This window comes from Eptatretus burgeri, chromosome 16, assembly GCF_056783735.1.
Source record: "Eptatretus burgeri isolate ZD-2024b chromosome 16, Ebu_testis_v1, whole genome shotgun sequence".
In the NCBI taxonomy this organism is placed as follows: Eukaryota; Metazoa; Chordata; class Myxini; order Myxiniformes; family Myxinidae; genus Eptatretus; species Eptatretus burgeri.
The window spans coordinates 39,105,650-39,125,901 of record NC_140976.1 but is presented as its reverse complement, the minus strand read 5'-3'; the positions used below and the strand labels follow the sequence as shown (position 1 = coordinate 39,125,901).

General features: G+C 51.2%; 1 protein-coding gene across 11 annotated transcripts in view; it reads left to right on the top strand.

Annotated features, from left to right (window-relative positions):
- Window positions 1-20,252, top strand: part of LOC147010889 (homeobox protein cut-like 1) — a 379,867-nt gene that overhangs the window by 209,569 nt on the left and 150,046 nt on the right. For all 11 annotated transcript variants that reach the window (XM_085860303.1, XM_085860296.1, XM_085860299.1 and 8 more), the window contains exon 4: window positions 13,935-14,013. In XM_085860303.1, the coding sequence (XP_085716429.1) occupies window positions 13,935-14,013 (79 nt within the window). The remainder of the gene's footprint in view (window positions 1-13,934; window positions 14,014-20,252) is intronic.

Below are 20,252 nucleotides of genomic sequence, written 5' to 3'. Positions count from 1 at the left end.
TCGTTCCCCAAGAAGTTGTCCGTCACAGCTTTGAAGCTCCTCCACGCTGCCAGCTCTTTGGGGTTTAGAGTTGTCGGAAAAGTTTCGTCCTTCATAATCTGTCGGATTTGCGGTCCAACAAAGACACCAGCCTTGATCTTGGCCTCCGACAAGGTGTTGCCAAACTTTTCCTTGAGGTATAAAAACCCACGCCCATTCAGATCCATCGCCCGTACAAAACTTTTCATCAAGCCGAGCTTTATGTGGAGTGGTGGAAGGAAAACCTTGGCTGGGTCGACAAGGGCGACATGCTTCACGTTGTGTCGACCAGGTACATGCTCTTTTCGCTCTTCCCAATCTTTCTTCGTCCAGTGATTCTTGTCGTCTCTGCTATCCCAGAGACAAAGGAAGCACATGTATTTCGTGTAGCCTGACTGCAGCCCTAACAACAGCGCCACCACTTTCAAGTCTCCGCAGATGTGCCAGTTGAAGTCATTGTACTTGATGGAATCAAGCAGCTTCCGCATAGTCTCATAGGTCTCTGTCATGCCGAACGCGTGAGCCAGTGGGACTGATGGTTTCTCGTTGCCATTGTGGAGCAAAACAGCCTTCAAGCTGTTCTTCCCCGAGTCGATGAAGAGGCGCCAGTCTGCAGGATCGTGATCACACCCAAGTTCTTTCAACAGACCGTTGATGTCACTGCAGAATGTCATCGTGTCTTCCATCTCAAAGAACTCAGCCATGTCTCTGTGACGTGCTCTGAACAAGGATATCTTGGTGTTAGGTTCAAGTAGATTCCACTGCTGCAGCCTTGATCCAAGCAGCTCTGCCTTCGCCTTTGACAGCGAGAGATCTCTTACAAGATCATTTAAGTCTCCCTGGTTCAGAAGGTGTGATTCTTGAGTGTCGGGTTCAAAGGTTCATCATCACCATCCTCTTCACCACTGCTTACAGCTATGTTCTGATCAGCTGGAGGTGTTGGAACGGGGTTCTCGTCATCATGAGGCACAGGTTTACGAGCAGAGACGCAGTCAGCGTACTTGATGTGACCTTTATTCTTCTTGTTGAAGCCGGCGATGCTTGTGCAGCAGAAATAACAATCATCATGATGATTCTGCGGCTCACGCCATATCATGGGCACCGCAAATGGCATGCTCGCGCGCTTGCCCACCAACCACTGAGTCAAGGTTGTGTGACAGCTTGTGCAGCAGATGTGTGGTGCCCAGCTCTGTTCTTGGTCCCCCACCTTACACCCGAAGTAGTGAAAGTAGGCGGCCTTCATTTTCACTGCTGTAGATATACTTCGCTGTTGATCTTTTTTGGTATACCGACCACAGACATAACAGAAGTTGTCAGGATGATTGGTACAGGAACGCCTACTCATCTTTATCTGAAAGAAAGAAATATAACACAAGTTAACAACAATTGTACGAAATAGACATGTTAAAGACATATGTAAATTTCATTGAAATCCTGACTTCTAGGCAATGGGAATATTTCTGTTTCTGAAAATCCTGACGTGATACAGCAAAACGGTTATGATTTTTGAAATCAGCGTACCCAAATTAGTCTTAATCACTTTACACATCTCCAGTAAAAAAAAATTTTTGAAATTTGTTGTTCAGTGTTATCGGGCGTTTTAGCCCACGACCAACCCTTTACGTGAAGCAAGATGGAGATTCAATGAAAGAAAAGACGAAGCGAAGCGGGAAAACAGTTCAACATAACTCACATTTATTTCGCGATGAACGTGAAGCACACATATACAATTACACCAAAAGCACATGTAAGAGGAGAAGAAACACAATATTACACAAAAAGCAAATATAAAAGAGAAACACAATGCAGAGCTATCCGACTACCGAGCACACGGCAACACTTATACAATTTTACTTCACAGACGGCGCCGACAACACAGATACCCAAAGCAAAAGAAAAAGAACCACCCTCCAGGATAAGGGGGGTAGGCGGGCCTGGGGCCGAGACCGTGTCGGGCCTACCCGTCTGATGATGAGGCGCAAAGCGGCGGTGGCGCCTCAACTCGGCGGGCCTCGCGGACAGTGTCTGGTAGGGGGTGGGAAAGGGGCCCCCCTTGTCGCACTATCTCAGCAGTCGACGCCAGTCGACTCAGCAGTCTCAGCAGTCGCGGGGGGGGGGGAACAGGAGGGGGTTGTTGATGCTCGGGGGGGGGGGAGGAGGATATCACCCTGTCTCGGGTCCCGCGACGAGCGTCTCCACCTCGACCTCGGTCGTGCCGCCGACCTCTCCCTCCGCAGCTGCCCGACTCCGACGCGAGCACCCCCTCGATCGCCTTCGCCGCCGCCACCTCTCCACAGCTCCGTCCTCTTCTTCCCAGCTCTACCGACAACTCCCAACCGCGAACTCGAACTCCTCCCCTCCGAACTCAACTGTTTGGCGAGCGCGGCCGTTTATATCCCCCGTGGCCTCGCTCCCCCACCTTTGACCCTTTACCTCCGACCCTTCACCTCCAACTGGCTCCCCATTGGACCGAGGAAAAGTGGGCGTGAATGCTTTTTGATCCATGAATTTGCATATAGCGACCTCACTCCAACGCCCTGGAGGCGGGGCCAAATCGCCCCACGCTCTCCGATAGGACGGAACAGAAGTGGGCGTGAGTCGTTTTTGATCCGTTTTTCTCGGAAAGTCTGTGATGTTTCTGAACACGCTGCTCGGTGCGCGCCCTGCACGAGTCCAGTATCGGTGCCCACAAGTGGCGCAAGAATGGTGGTGATGCGATGGTGGCGAGTTGTGACGGTAAAGGTCGTGGCTGTTGTTGTGAAGCGGCGTTGTGGTTGGTGGTTGTTGTTGTGAAGCGGCGTTGTGGTTGTGGTTGTTGTGTGATGGCTGTTGAGACGTGGTTGGTGGTGGTAGTAATGGCGGCTGGTCCAAAATAAAGATAGTAAAAGAAAAACGGCTATCCTGAAGAGTCGCAGCCCGAGTGAATGACATTTATTCCCTCTAAACAACGGGTTTGGGCCTAACTACACATATACTTACAGAGATATCTCACCTAAGGGACCTGAATGGTGGTTTGCGAATTTCGTCAACCACAACACTACCCCCTCCCCTTTTTACAGACTCGTCCCGAGTCGTCAAATTTTCGTGTGCCATCATGTGTAGTTTTCCCCTAGTACATTTTACCTACGGATCCCTGAGTGCGACATTCATGGTATGCGTGTCCCCAAAATAAATAACCTGAGGGCTGAGTAACTACCTAAACAAACTCACTCACACAGACGACTTAAATAAAATTGCCGGCGCTAAGACAGACATGCCGGGGGCGCACTCATATGTACAGTACATCTTAACCTTAACTTACAAATTTTACACTAAACCATGGCCCAGGATCACTGAACTCTGCAAAAAGAAAGCAGTTAACAGGGAGCCAGGCTGCTCGCATGCAGTCTCTGGCTCAAAACAATGCAGGTGACGGGGAACGTGGCCGGCTGCTCACACGCAGTCCAAGGCCTTCCTTTTTGAACTGAACGCAGTGAACCACAACGGTGCATGGGCTGTACAAACGCAGTCTCCGTGCCAGCTCAAGTGGCACACGCAATGAACACAACGAATGGATGGATGAATGGTTTGAACTGAACGCAGTGAACCACAACGGGGCATGGGCTGCACAAACGTAGTCTCCGTGCCAGCTCAAGTGGCACACGCAATGAACACAACGAATGGATGGATGAACACAAACACGGTGCACGGGCCGCCACTGCAGGCCCGTGTTGTAGCTGCCAACAGGGCAGTTCTCGCAGCTTGCAAACTGTTGCCTTGCGGATCATGGCGCACATGGAAATGAACAGGGGGGGCAAAGCAAAGATTGAACGGGGCTGGTGAATGTGGGCAGTGGGCATGGCATGGCAAAGGCAGCAGGCAAACACAGCCTGCAGAACCAGGCCGTTGCAGGCAAACACAGCCGGCAGATGAACTGGCCGGCACAGGCCTTGAAGTACCACAGCTGCAGATGATCCGGCCGGCACAGGCCTTGCAGCAACACAACAGCTGCCGATGAAGTGGGCCGGCCTTTGCCTTGCAGCAACGCAGCCAGCAGATGAAGCTGGCCAGTCTTTGCCATTCAGTGGAGGTTGGTGGACGGAGTGCGGTGGTGCTGGCCACTTGGAAGGCGGGCTCGGACCTACCTACCTGTCTCCCTCCCAACCTATCGCCTTTGCCTGTCACTGTCTATACCCACTCTCTTAATTTATCAAACCCCAATTTAGCCCCAACTTATTTTTTTATTTTTACTTCCCCACTATAAATCGTCCCCTAAACCCCTTTACTGTCCTTGTTCGGCTAACCTATCCTGTCACCTAGCCTACTCCCAACCCCTACGTTCCCTTCCCGGAGGGGAACAAGGGAGAGCTAGCGTCCTGTGTCGAGGCCCAACGAAGCCTCAGGATGGCCTCCCCAGACTTCAGCGATCTATAACACAAAGTGGGTCCAGCACCCACAACGAGAGCAAGGGGATGGATGGTGCGGAGGGGTACACTTCCTCATCTACCTATCCATTTAACTGTTAAACTACCCCGGGGCTTTCAACAAGCTCCTCTCGCTTAAACTATTGGTTCTAACAACCCAGATTCCCGTCGCCTGTGTTGGTGTCCTCACAATTTCGGGCCTCGCCCCCCAATTTTCTCTCCGTGCCCTCACACGGTCTCATGGCTGGGACACGTGGCTCCCTTTGGCAGGCACGACCCTCTGCCAATTCTCCGACGATGGCACCCCCGGGCACTACACTGCCTCCGAGCCTACCAGCACCCTAACACCGGGGAGTGCCCCCCATGGCACCTCCCCTGAAACGCACACGTGGCAGGCTGGCTTCCCCGGGCCCCTTTCCGAGGGTCACCCGTGCCCACAACACTGCCCACGCGGCTAATGGCGCCCCGGGCCCCCGCACCAAGCAGGCGCACCCGTGCCCACTACGCTATCCCGGCCCCCCATGGGCCCTTGGCCTACTACGGCCGACTAGCCTGGTGCCCGGGGTACCCACTCAGCGATACTCACCTTTCGCAGCCACGCTCCCAACCCGTCAACAGGGCTCCTGCACCCCTCCAAACGGGTTTCGAGCCTACACTCCCACCAACAAGAAAACGACCTCCATTTTTCAATTTGACTAACCCAGCTAACTCACTTTACTCTGACCCCGGGGTCCCTTGGGCGGGAGTCACTCCTCCCCCCAATCACTCATCGCACCATGCATTCCCCATTCGCTCCACTCACACAGACCCGCTGTCCTCACTCACTCACCAAGCACATGCTTCCACTTCACTCACCAACTCTTCAACACACTCACCGCTGAACTCTGCCATCCTTCTAACTACCTCCCCTAACTAACTCGTGCTCCCACGTCGTCCCTTAAACTACAGTACGTTCCTTTTAACACTACGTAGCTAAACTACGTCAACTCTACACATCCAAAGGCTGTCACTGTCTCCAAATAAATCATTTTATTTCCCAACCTAAAGCTCACTAAATCCCTCTACCTAATCCATTCCACGGACTCCATGAGGACTTACCCCTGCCCCATGAAGTCGGTCTAACTAAGCTAACCCTTCCCCCTAACTAGTTTCCATCCTGTGCCCCGGGTCAAGGGGGTCTTCCACCCCTTGCCCAGGAATCCTGTGCACCCGAAAGTGAGGCTTGCTTTTTTATTTATTGTTATTTTTTTTTTACATGCGCAGCACCAGCGCGGCAACTCACAGCTCGCGCACTTTGCACCTGCCCGTGACGTCATGCAGCTGCACGTGTACCTCGTCCCTCCTTGGACGGTACCATCCGGCAGGGATACCCCTCCTGCCGGATTCCAACCCCACGTGCAGCCATGACGTCACCGTGCGCATAAAAAAAAACACAAGCCCCACGTCTCGAGGGGTTCCCCACGCGAACACATGTGCTTTGCCCGTTGGGGCTTAACACACACGATCGCGTGGAGAACCCGTCCGGTCCAAATCCGTAATCCTGCCTAAACTTTGTCCGTCCGCGGGATCGGCAAATCCACCGCGTGCGTTTCCGGACCGGGACTTCACTCTCGCAAGCGAGCACGTGGGGGCCTCGTGCGTTGCACAGCACGGACCTCGTGCTCGCTGCTGGGTGAACCCGGCGCGGTCCCCGAAACAGCTACAGCCGCTACTCGGCTTTCTTTCCTCACATGTCGCCGTCGTCGCCATTCGACCCACGCACACCTGCGTGTTACGACGCTCACACTCCACACCATTAAACTCACACCGGGAGACGCGGCTGCATGTTCACACATGCCCACCGACATCTCCCTTACATACCGCTCTCTCACACACACGGTCTCCCTTGCACTCGGCCGTTCACTCACGCATGCCATCTCCCTCGCACACGTGGCTCCACTCACTCGCGGCCTTCCACTCACTCGTGCCATTTCCCTCACACAAACCACACCACTCACACACGCGGGGGCACTCACCCGCGGTGCCTCATCCACACACCGTCCCTCACTCACACACGCGGGGGCACTCACCCGCGGTGCCTCACTCACACACACGGCGCCACTCACACACGGTGCCTCATCCACACACGGCATGCTGGGAAGCACGTACTCCGGCACAATCGCCACCACACCACTCACACACGGGGACGCACTCACACCTTGCATCACACACACCGGGACAACCACACTGGGGATTCGTGTCCCCACAAGGGTCTCCGGGGCCTCTATACCCCCCAAGCTTTCCGTGCACCCGTTCGCAGCACTCCTCCCCTCAACCTCGCAAAGCACAACCGAACTCACCTGGTCGTGACTCGCCTCAAGGGGGCATACTCCCTCCCCTCGTTCCTGGAGGAGGCCATCCAGCTGCTCGCACCGGGCCTCCACCCAGTCCACCAGCTCACCCCCATTGTCCTCCATTACCTCCGTGTGTGTGTGTGCGTCACTTACCCCGTCTTCATCGTGCAGTCTTCCCTCTATCGTTCCCATCTCCCGTGTCTCTGCCAACTCTTCACCCTTTACCTCCCCTGTCTCCACTATTTTTATTTCCTTTGTCGTCACCTCGTGTCTCGTCTCACACGTTTTGGTCTCCCCATTTAATTTTTCCCTTTCGGTCACCGTCGCTTTTTCTGTCACGACCCTCGCCCAACACGCCCCCCGAATTATTTTTTCACCCGCCTCCACCGCGGGCCTGTCAGCCGTTGCACCCCCACCCAGCTCGTTCGTTCCTACACGTGGAGTCGCCATTTTAAGCTCCCTGCTAACGGCCTTCATGCCCACCTGCAGGCATCGGCCCATGTTCCGCGTCTCACCCCGCAGCTTTTTCGTTTCTTCCTTCATTTGCTTGTTCATGCCTTTCATTTCGTTTATAATATCATGCGCATTCGTTTCCATCTTTTGTGTATACGCATCCATCCTCGCTGTCATTTCCGCATTCATTTTTGCCAGCATAGTGAATAGCTGGGCCATGTCGGGTGCGCTTGGGTGAACCGTTTCGGCCGGGATCGGGGAAGGGTTTTGGTGGAGAGGGGGAGGGGAGGTGTCATACACCGCGGCCGCTGCCGCACCTATTTCGGGCTCTGGGTTCAGTTGGGCGAGTTCGTTTTCCTGTACAACCAACATTTCCTGCACGGGGATTTCATCCTGGACCATGGATTCTACAGATTTACATTTCTAATACCCCCGGCTCCCGCTCGCCTTGAGACGCCATCTTATTTCTCGCAAAGAGTTAATTTGAATCGCTCGTAATTTGGAGGGAATCGGGGGTCGCTCCTCTCACCCCTGGACCGATTCCCGTGAATTTAGCTGGAGACAGGAGAGCCCGTTTTCCCGTTCTCCGATACCAGTGCCGCGAGGAGGACGATGAGTTTATATCGCACGACCTGACACCAGTGTTGCGGATCCGCGCCCGCCGGCGTGCGGACGGCGACGTAACTCGAATCGCGGCACGCCGCCCACCGGACGGACAATCCAGTCGTGACCCTCTCGGACTAACGCCGGGAACTAGTCACGGGTGGACCTTTCGGTCTCACCACGATCGTGCCAATCGGCCCCCGCGTGGGATAGGGTTGCTCGCCAAATTCGACCTACCTAAGTACCCACACGGAGGGTAGACCGGGCGATCGCACCTCGCCGCAGGTCGACTTCGGACACGGGCCACTTAAGCGACCCGTTCCGTACTATCGGGATAACCGACCGGTGTTATCGTCGGCCTCGACGGTTCGATTAATTATCGGGCGTATTCAGCCCACTACCAACCCTTTACGTGAAGCAAGATGGAGATTCAATGAAAGAAAAGACGAAGCGAAGCGGGAAAACAGTTCAACATAACTCACATTTATTTTGCGATGAACGGGAAGCACACATATACAATTACACCAAAAGCACATGTAAAAGGAGAAGAAACACAATATTACACATAAAGCAAATATAAAAGAGAAACACAATGCAGAGCTATCCGACTACCGAGCACACGGCAACACTTATACAATTTTACTTCACAGACGGCGCCGACAACACAGATACCCAAAGCAAAAGAAAAAGAACCACCCTCCAGGATGAGGGGGGTAGGCGGGCCTGGGGCCGAGACCGTGTCGGGCCTACCCGTCTGATGATGAGGCGCAAAGCGGCGGTGGCGCCTCAACTCCGCGGGCCTCGCGGACAGTGTCTGGTAGGGGGTGGGAAAGGGGCCCCCCTTGTCGCACTATCTCAGCGCGGGGGGGAACAGGAGGGGGTTGTTGATGCTCGGGGGGGGGGAGGAGGATATCACCCTGTCTCGGGTCCCGCGACGAGCGTCTCCACCTCGACCTCAGTCGCGACGCCGGCCTCTCCCTCCGCAGCTCCCCGACTCCGACGCGAGCACCCCCTCGATCGCCTTCGCCGCCGCCACCTCTCCACAGCTCCGTCCTCTTCTTCCCAGCTCCACCGACAACTCCCAACCGCGAACTCGAACTCCTCCCCTCCGAACTCAACTGTTTGGCGAGCGCGGCCGTTTATATCCCCCGTGGCCTCGCTCCCCCACCTTTGACCCTTTACCTCTGACCCTTCACCTCCAACTGGCTCCCCATTGGACCGAGGAAAAGTGGGCGTGAATGCTTTTTGATCCATGAATTTGCATATAGCGACCTCACTCCAACGCCCTGGAGGCGGGGCCAAATCGCCCCACGCTCTCCGATAGGACGGAACAGAAGTGGGCGTGAGTCGTTTTTGATCCGTTTTTCTCGGAAAGTCTGTGATGTTTCTGAACACGCTGCTCGGTGCGCGCCCTGCACGAGTCCAGTATCGGTGCCCACAAGTGGCGCAAGAATGGTGGTGATGCGATGGTGGCGAGTTGTGACGGTAAAGGTCGTTGCTGTTGTTGTGAAGCGGCGTTGTGGTTGGTGGTTGTTGTTGTGAAGCGGCGTTGTGGTTGTGGTTGTTGTGTGATGGCTGTTGAGACGTGGTTGGTGGTGGTAGTAATGGCGGCTGGTCCAAAATAAAGATAGTAAAAGAAAAACAGCTATCCTGAAGAGTCGCAGCCCGAGTGAATGACATTTATTCCCTCTAAACAACGGGTTTGGGCCTAACTACACATATACTTACAGAGATATCTCACCTAAGGGACCTGAATGGTGGTTTGCGAATTTCGTCAACCACAACAATATATATATATATATATATATATATATATATATATATATATATATATATATATATATATATATATATATATATATATATATATATATATATATATCTTTTTGGAGCGCCAGCTGATTTGGCAAAGCAGTCAGTACTACTTTAAGGTACAGCCAAAGGCCTTATATGCTGTGAGTAGAGTTTTGATTTTACATCGAATGATTTGAATGACAGATGACACCTAATCTGTGACTGGCTTTAGATGTCAGCCAGGAGAGATCACGGCTGATGGTGTAGCCTATAAGTAATAGTGGCTGAACCTCTTCCAGATGTTGACCATGTAAATATGTGGGTTTGTTTGACGATCCTTCCGGGGTGACAGGGTAAAACTGAGAGTTGCCAAAATTGAAAAACATGTCACAATGTATGAGATCTACATCTAACCAATTCCAGAATAGCAGAGAGTTGTGGAGCTGCTCTTCTCTGTCTGTCACTGGGATTAGGTTTGTGGCCGACATGATGTGTAATCATCAGCAAAAATGAAGAGAGGTTTTTCCAGATCATTGGAGAGATTGTTAATGAAGATGAGGAACCCAGACTGCCTTGGGGCACTCTTGCCTCCTCTGGGATCGGAGATGAGAGGGTTTCATTAATCGCAACATGTAGCCTGCATGAGTGAATGAAGTTCTGTATTCAATTAACCTCATTCAGAGAACTACAATTATTTAAGCAAAAATATAGTTGATGAATACACACTTTGAATGCCCCCATGCTGCAGGGAAATGCAGATTCAACCCCCCAGCCTCAACATCTCTCGTCGTCTGCTCTATGCACAGCTTGGAGCTTTTTTTAAATAGGTTGTCACATTGGTTAAGTTGCTCTTTGGATAAGTGAAGGGAAAATCTCTCCCATCTTAAATTGGCTAACCAGCAAATAAACTAACAAATTTCATCAATTTTGCTCATATGCTTCCGAAGAGACCATTCTAAAACATCTCCTCCCTCTACAGAACTCCAGTAAATCCAAAAACAGGCAACACAAAAAGGAATTTTTAACTTTCATATTAAACAACTTTAGGTCTCAACATCTGCAAGTTGTACCTACATCTTGCTTCCCCTCCACCCCCACCACCATCCATCCCTGTGAGTTTCGTTAACACTGGGCATACGATCCGTGCACAGTCCCAGATGAAAAACGTTTGGTATTCCAAATGTCAGATCTGAGCCTTGCCTGCTTTGCAGCTATTCCAGTAGATTCCTTCATTTTTGAATACGGATCTTCCCAAGCATGAGGAGAAGCCTTTACAATTTTTTGACAGCAAGCAAAAGTCTAATTCGAAGTATGGGAACATTTTTTACCTTTGGCAAAGTGACGAGCATGAAGCTATGCAAAGGCAAATGGAGATTGACAGCTAGATTCCGAATACACTGTGAACTGAGCGGTCCTGTTTTTCAGGTGAAATGTTGCAGGTAGCTCGAACAAGCTGGCCTTGTTGGCTGAATTATAGCTTGTCTTTCAAAAAATAATTTACACAACTCCACCTCGGACTCTGAGATTACCCATCTAGGACTTTAGGATCTGTTGTTGGAGCAATGGTATGGGTGTCTGTTTCTTGGCCATGTAGTCGCAGCGTCAGCTGAAGCTACCACGACCATCTCTGAGACCCATGATATGAAAAATTGTAGTAAATGACAAAACATGGCATGTTTGTATGCATTTTTCATGACGGCGCAGACACAGCGGGGCAGCAAGAATGCTTGCTGCAGATAAAAGGCTCTCACTTTTTGGTGATTTACAGACCAACTGAGAGTAAGGAACAAGATCTTATATCCAAATATCTCTCTCTATTTCCATCCAAGCCTTAAGAGGCAATGACATTTATAATACGTTCCTTCTTGACCTCACAATACATATTCAATGATTACAACTTACTTTAAAATGTAACATGAATGGGATTGCCCAAAAATCTGAAATGATCTGTCTGATCATTATTGATTGTTCTCCCTTCACACTGAGCAAATACAGCTTTGGTGAATTTTCGCAATTTTTTTTTAAGGTCTTTTGATCGATCCAGGATTTATCAGTCATCTGACTGTTGTTCCTATTGGTTGAAGTTTTAATTTGGTTACATGGTATCCGTTGGGTCGTACATGATGTGACTGCATTACGAGTGGCTATGTGTGATGTGGTTACATGGTATCCATTTGGTCGTACATGATGTGACTGCATTACGAGTGGCTGTGTGTGATGTTTGCTGTGCCCTTCAACAGGAGGGGTGTTTATAATTACAATTCTGTTGTCCTGATTTGATAATTGATTGCTTTAAAAATATATATATATATATCCTGAAGATTTTACTTTATATTAAATCCCTTGTAATCGAGAATTTTAAAAATGTCCATCGAGGTGCAATCTCCTGATTCTTCAGGAGGGAAAAATTATTATAGGGTTTGGGGCATGGGTGTTAGCACACCAATTCTGTGGCTTTTTTATATTCATTGACCTTTATGTGAGCTTGAAGTTAAAACCAACCTTGTTCTCAAAGCTAATACAGCCGGTGTGTGTGTGTGTGTGTGTGTGTGTGTGTGTGTGTGTGTGTGTGTGTGTGTGTGTGTGTGTGTGTGTGTGTGTGTGTGTGTGTGTGTGTGTGTGTGTGTGTGTGTGTGTGTGTGTGTGTGTGTGTGTGTGTGTGGTTTGTGGCTTCTCATTGTTATTGAAATTGCTACTCAATGTCAACTGTAAAAGTAGGAAATGCTCCACTATCATTCTTAATAAAGTGAACGGCTGGTCTGACTTCATTTTTGTATAAAACTGTGCTGGGTGGTCTTGAATGAACAGCACAAACATAAAACAAAATGTAAACAGCAAAGTATTTTCATGGTTCTATTATCCAGTAAACAATAGCTATCATGTACAGCCTATAGCTGCTGGTTGCATCATCTTCTGAGGGCACAGCTGTGCACCAGTACAGATGTTTGCATGTGCTCTTTATTACCAGTACACTAGTACTTATTTTGCCAACCTCAGAAGGATGACAGGCTGAATCAGCCCCACCTGGTATTAGTTCAACACCCAACAGGGGCTCATACCCAAGACCCTAAGATCTTAAGCCAGGCACCTTAACCGTTAAGCCAACACCAGGCTCGTTAAACAATAGGTCATCACTATTTAAATTTTTTTTTATATTTTTGACACCCGTAGCTCATATCATGGGCATTCAGGCAAAATATACTGTATAACCTGACCTGGTAGCTACTAATTCTGAGAAGGAACTGCAAAGGAAACATACAGGAGTGAAATATAGAAACAATACTTTTTATTTTCCCCAGATGGTTTAAATTGTCTTGTTTCTATCGTAAGTAATGTTTTTGTTTTTGCAGCATTAGTTGTTTGAGCGGTTCTTCGCCTCTGGTTAAGAGGCAGAAAGCAGGGAAGGTTAGAAAGTGGATTATTCTCAGACCTCCATTCATACTTCCCCACCTCATCTATGACCCTATCCTCACCCTCGTCCCTGATCCCTTAGAGGAGCAGAGATGGAACAGGATTTACCACCGACCAAACCGGCTCCCCAGCCCTGATTACTTGTCCCCGATTCAGCAGCGGGTTGGCCGTGGCCCTGTTTTGATAACATCTGTAGAGATGAAACAGGACAGACTGCTTGCTCCCTGGTGGTTTTTAATGCCGTCCTTTTCTCAATTTTCACTTTCTGTAAGCGTCTTGAAGCAACGTTGAGATAATTAATTTTCACCCGACTTAACGGCCAAAATTCATCACAGCAGCTGGATTTGCTCTTTCTACACCTCCTTCCTCTTTCCCACTTGCTCTCACAAAGCTTTGTTACTTAATCTCTCACACTTCTTGTCCGTCTCCTTTTGGTTGCCTGCCTGTTTTTCTGTACCCAATTGTAGTTCAGGCTAATGTAATTGTGCATGGCTGAATTGGAATGTTTCTCGTTCTGGAATGTAGATATCTGTATGTCAGTATTTCAGTCTTTTTCTTGCCTTTTTTTCTCTTTTTTTGTCTCTTCTCTTCCCTGTACTCCGCTTTGGCCTGGGCTTTCCACGGGAGGTGTGTCATCGGCAGCGGAAAAGGAATGCAGCCCTCCCTCCTTTCTGTCTTTCTCTGTCCCTTTTTCAGACTCTTTCACTCCTCCTCCTCCTCCTCCTTCTTGTTCCCTCCCTACGGTGTCGCCCCCAATCCCGCGCCATAATGAACCTACCTCAATCCAGCCACGCTAACAGTCGCAGTTGCTATATGTTCTGTAATACCCACACCTCCTTTGTTTCTCTCACTCCTTCCTTCTTTTACTGTTCTTTCTTTTAACTTGACGTGTTTTCGTGCGATCTCTCATCATCTGCAGATTGATTCTCTACTGTGGCGAAGCCGGGAAGCTGAGGCCGCCTTTTTGAACGTTTCCAAACGCATCGCTGAAGCCCCAGGTACCGTCCCACATCCTACGTCAAAACTTGGCTTGGAAATGCAAGAGAAAATACAATTTTTAACCACATGGCACACTTTCTTTTTTGAATATTTTTTGCTTCACACTTGGGATTTTTCTGAAAATCTCATACTCTTTTACCTTTTCACTTACTCCTTGATCCTACACTCAACTTATCCCTTCTTGCACTTATCTTTACTTTCGCATATGTCTCACTCTCGTATATACAGTCAGTCGCCTCCATCTTTGCCTTTTTTGTTTTTACAGTATTCGTTCTTGCCTTCACACTCATCACCACTTTGCTTTCAGTGTCTTTCACTCTCACTCTCGGACTCCCCCATCACCGACTCCGTTACACTGCCTCCAGTTTCTAACACTCTTCTCGGTTTTTACTCGAGTCTCCAGTCTTTTTAACCTTCCGTGCTATCGTTCCCCTTGCTCTGGCACATTTCCTTCCTACCTTAGTCTCTTGTTTACGTTTCTGGTAGTCACGCTTTACCTTGCGCATATACTTGGTGTGACACGTGCTTTTGTGGACCCCCCTACCCCCACCTCCACCTCGACACATCCTCCCTCCCCCGACCCCCACCTCTACATTCTTTCTCATGAAGTGCATTTTCTCATATTGGTTCTTATTTTCCAACCCTGGGCATTGTAAATTTTTCATCATGAACCATTTTATGACCACCCTTATTTCACCCCTAACTCTGATTCATCCTATCGAATTCTGATCGACATTTTTACGGTGATCCGTTTTCCTCCAAGGTAGCAGTGCAAAGAGACAATAACATAGCAATTCCATTTTGATTCAGTGTAATCAAATACTTTTGTTTCGACAGTCCAAATTCGTGAATATGAGGACATTTCATCGAGATCGAGTTCGCCATTTCAAATTTACAAATAATAAACCATGCATTAGAACTTGAACTTGTGACCTTCACATTATCAACATAGAATTGCTATTTATTTTTATTTCTTTACAGTGATCGAAGGCTCATGGAGGAGCTTGTGCAAATATCACATTCAGCACAAAAACATGCACGAGGAGATATCATTGTGCTTTAACGTGAATTACAAGGAAATGAGTAGACAATCGACAACACGTATGTTATGTGGAATTTGAACCTGGCTTTGTCTACATCATGAGCTTGGGGTTTGGATGCGTACACTAACCAGCCAACCCATGTTATTGTCTGTTTTCTTGCTCTAGTGTCTTCTCTTTTCCTTGCCTTTAATCACTCTTGCAAACAGGTTATTATTCTTGCTGCTGTTAATTTTATTGCTATTGTACTACTTTATTTGTTGATTTCATTTTTGCTCACAACTTGTTCTGTTCTTGCTCTTTCTCTATCTTTACACTCACTCTGTCCTTGTCCTCACTCTTGCTTTTCCTCTGCTCTCACTCCATTCTCATCTCAAGCCTGATGAGATCAAATCAGATCTCTACAGGTTGTCTGTGCTGCTGAAGCAGTTTCTATGGCGCGGGTTAAAATCCTGGATGGGTCATTTCAATCTGCTCACACTTGTCCCCCACTCTTGCTTTCTCTGCTATCGCTGTCCATCCATTCCTACTGTTACTTTCACCCTTTGATTTCCTCACTTTCACTTCATCCCACTTTTGCTCTCACTCTGTCAGTGCTCTTATTCCATCCCCACACTCCATCCATCACTGCTCTCACTCCGTCCCCACTTTTAGTGTGTGTGTGTGTGTGTGTGTGTGTGTGTGTGTGTGTGTGTGTGTGTGTGTGTGTGTGTGTGTGTGTGTGTGTGTGTGTGTGTGTGTGTGTGTGTGTGTGTGTGTGTGTGTGTGTGTGTACACGCACGTGGTATGGTTTCTCCTTCATTACTGTCACTTTGTCATCACTCTAGCTCTCACTTTGTCCCCAGTTTCACTCTCACTCCATCCTCAACTTTTGCTGCCACAGATATCCTTATTGTTGTAGTCTCCTTCGTTCACTGTATCTCTCACTGTCACTGTATTCCTTTTTCTTACTGTAATTTCCACTGCCTTTCCCATTGATGTCATTGTTTCTCACATTGTCTCCCTCGTTGTCCTCTCCCTCTCAGTTGCTCTCTTTTTTCTCTTGCTGTCAACAACAGTATCCCCTGCTTACAGAATCTTCCATGTTGATGTCCCTTCACATTCAGCATAACTAGCAAAGTATTCCTGACCATCAGAGGCAAAGCATCCCTTATCACCATTGATATTATTGTAACCCTCACGATATGTTGCAATAGTGCAGTATCAGTTGATATTGCCATCATTAGTGTATTCAGACTTGCAACTGCAACTTGTGGTGAAGTATCTCTCACAGTGTAACCACTCCTTGGCTTTTTTCACAAGATCTTGGCTATTCGTTGTTCACCTTGGCATCTTGGTTTCTGTAGGTTTTCTTGGCGTATAGGTTTTGTATTATCATCACTTTTCCGAAACCTTGTGAATTCTTGGCTTTTTTCATTGGCTCACCTTGGCATTTATGAAAATGAGGAGTGGTCACACTGATCTCTCACTGTTGTTTTTTTACAGGATCTAAAGCTCATTGTGGAGCTGTCTCACTCACACACACACACACACACACACACACACACACACACACACACACACACACACACACACCTCACACACATGGACATACAGACGAATACACGATATACAACACAGGACTGTTAGATGAGACAAACATAGCCACTGAGCTTGGGGGAAGTGCTGTCACTTCCCGGGGCACTCTGGGTATTGAAGCAGCACGTACCATTTTTGTAGTCTTTGGTATGACTCGGCCAGAGTGTGAACCATCAACTGCCCAGACTCAGAGCAGACGCTCGAACCATTATATTACCGAATCTCATTGGCACAGCAATTGTCACCATTGTAGTTTTTGCTGCTGTGTATTTTCATCATTGTTTTCAGCGTGAAGTCTCCCTTGCTTTTGCCATTGCATGAGCTGTCTCTTCCACTCCCAGCGCTGTCTGTTCCACTCCCAGATGTCTCTTCCATTCCCAGCACTGTCTCATTCACCCCCGGCGCCGTCTCATTCACCCTCGGGCGCTGTCTCATTTGCCCCGAGCGCTGTCTCATTTGTGCTGGGTGCTGTCTCATTTGTGCTGGGCGCTGTCTCATTCGCCCCAGGCACTGTCTCATTCGCCTCAAACGCTGTCTCATTCACCCCCCGGCACTGTCTCATTCGCCCCAAGCACTGTCTCATTCGCCCCCAGCGCTGTCTCATTCACCCCCTGGCGCGGTCTCATTCACCCCAGGGCGCTGTCTCATTCACCCCGGGTGGTCTCATTCACCCCAGGCGCTGTCTCATTTGCCCTGGGCGCTCTCATTCGCCCCAGGCACTGTCTCATTCGCCCTGGGCGCTGTCTCTTCCGCCACGGGCCTGGTTTGTTCTGCCACGGGCTGTCTTTTTAGACCAAGGCGTTGTCTCTTTCACCCCGGGCACTGTCTCTTTAACCCTGGGTGATAACTTTTTCACCCACGGCGCTGTCTTCCCCACCTTGCGTGCTGCCTCTTTCACTCCGGTCGCTGTCCCTTTCACTCTGGACGCTGTTCCTTTCACTCCGGACGCTGTCCCTTTCACTCCGGACGCTGTCCCTTTCACTCCAAACGCTGTCCTTTTCGCTCCGGGTGCTGTCCCTTCTACTCTGGGAGCTGTGTCTTCCACTCAAGGCACTGTCTCTTTCACTCTCGGTGGTCTCATTCACTTAGGGCACTGTCTTATTCACCCCGGGCGCTGCCTCATTCACCCCGGGTGCTGTTTCATTCGTGCCGGGCGCTCTCATTCTTCCCGGGCGCTGTCTCAATCGCCCCGAGTGCTGTCTCTATCGCCTCGGGCGCTGTCTCTACTGACACGGATGCTATCTCTTCCTCTCAGGGTGCTATCTCTACCTCACAGGGTGCTGTCGCTTCCTCTCAGGGTGCTGTCTCTTCCATCCCGGGTGCTGTCACTTCCACTCCGGGCACTGTCTCTTTCACACAGGGTGCTGTCTCGCCCTCTCAGGGCGATATCTCTTCCTCTCAGGGTGCTGTCTCTTCCTTTCTCTCAGGACGCTGTCTCTTCCACCCTGGGGCACTGTCTCTTCTGCCATGGGCACTGCCTCTTCCACCCCGGGTGCTGCGTCTCTCACCACCGGTGCTGTCTCTCCTACCCTGGGCGCTGTCTCTCTCACCCCGGACGCTGTCTCTCTCACTTGTCTCTTCCTCTCAGAAAGAGACTTCCTCTCACCCGTCTCTTCCTCTCAGGGCACTGTCTCTCTCACCCCGGGTGCTGTCTCTCCCACCACGGGCGCTCTCTCTCCCACCCCGGGCGCTGTCTCTCCCACTCCGGGTGCTGTCTCTCCCACCCCTGGCGCTGTCTCTCCCACCACGAGCGCTGTCTCTCCCACACCGGGCGTTGTCTCTCCCACACCGGGCGCTGTCCCTCCCACCCCGGGCGCTGTCTCTCCCACCCCGGACCTCATCTCTCTGACCCCGGGCGCTGTCTCTCTCACCTGTATCTTCCTCTCAGGAAGAGACTTCCTCTCATCTGTCTCCTCCTCTCGGGGCACTGTGTCTTCCACCCTGGGTGCTGTCTCTTCTACCCCGTGGACTGTCTCTCTCATCCCGGGCGCTGTCTCTCTCATCCCGGGCACTGTCTCTCCCACCCTGGGCGCTGTCTCTCCAACCCCGGACGCTGTCTCTCCCACCGCGGGCGCTGTCTCTCCCTCCCCGGGCGCTGTCTCTCCCACCCCGGGTGCTGTCTCTCCCACCCCGGTTGCTGTCTCTCCTACCCCAAGCGCTGTCTCTCCCACACCGGGCGCTGTCGCTCTCACCCCAGGAACTGTCTCTCTCACCCCGGGCACTGTCACTCCCACCCCGGGCGCTGTCTCTCCCACCCCGGGCGCTGTCTCTCCCACCCCGGGTGCTGTCTCTCCCACCCCAGGCGCTGTCTCTCCCACCCTGGGTGCTGTCTCTCCCACTCCTGGCGCTGTCTCTCCCACCCCAGGCACTGTCTCTCCCACCCCAGGCACTGTCTCTCCCACCCCAGGCACTGTCTCTCCCACCCCGGGTGCTGTCTCTCCCACCCCGGACGCTGTCTCTCAGACCCCTGGCGCTGTCTCTCTCACTTGTATCTTCCTCTCAGGAAGAGACTTCCTCTCACCTGTCTCTTCATCTCAGGGCACTGTCTCTTCCACGCTGGGCGCTGTCTCTCCCACCGTGGGTGCTGTCTCTCCCACCCTGGTCGCTGTCTCTCCTACCCCAAGCGCTGTCTCTCCCACCCCGGACCCCGTCTCTCTGACCCCAGGAACTGTCTCTCTCACCCCGGGCACTTTCTCTCCCACCCCGGATGCTGTCTCTCCCACCCCGGGCGCTGTCTCTCCCACCCCCGGCGCTGTCTCTATCACACCAGGCGCTGTCTCTCCCATCCCGGGCTCTGTCTCTCCCACCCCGGGCGCTGTCTCTCCCACCCCGGACGCTGTCTCTCTAACCCCGGGCGCTGTCTCTCCCACCCCGGGCGTTGTCTCTCCCACACCGGGTGCTGTCCCTCCCACCCCGGGCGCTGTCTCTCCCACCCCGGACCCTGTCTCTCTGACCCCGGGCACTGTCTCTCTCACCTGTATCTTCCTCTCAGGAAGAGACTTCCTCTCAACTGTCTCTTCCTCTCGGGGCGCTGTGTCTTCCACCCCGGGTGCTGTCTCTCCCACCCCGGGCGCTGTCTCTCCCACACTGGGTGCTGTCTCTCCCACTCCTGGCACTGTCTCTCCCACCCCAGGCACTGTCTCTCCCACCCCAGGCACTGTCTCTCCCACCCCGGGTGCTGTCTCTCCCACCCCGGACGCTGTCTCTTAGACCCCTGGCGCTGTCTCTCTCACTTGTGTCTTCCTCTCAGGAAGAGACTTCCTCTCACCTGTCTCTTCCTCTCAGGGCACTGTCTCTTCCACGCTGGGCGCTGTGTCTTCTGCCATGGGCATTGTCTCTTTCACCTCAGGCGCTGTCTCTCTCACCCTGGGCGCTGTCTCTCTCACCCCGGGTGCTGTCTCTCCCACCTCGGGCGCTGTTTCTCCCACCCCGGGCGCTGTCTCTCCCATCCCGGGCTCTGTCTCTCCCACCCCGGGCGCTGTCTCTCCCACCCCGGGCACTTTCTCTCCCACCCCGGATGCTGTCTCTCCCACCCCGGGCGCTGTCTCTCCCACCCCCGGCGCTGTCTCTATCACACCAGGCGCTGTCTCTCCCATCCCGGGCTCTGTCTCTCCCACCCC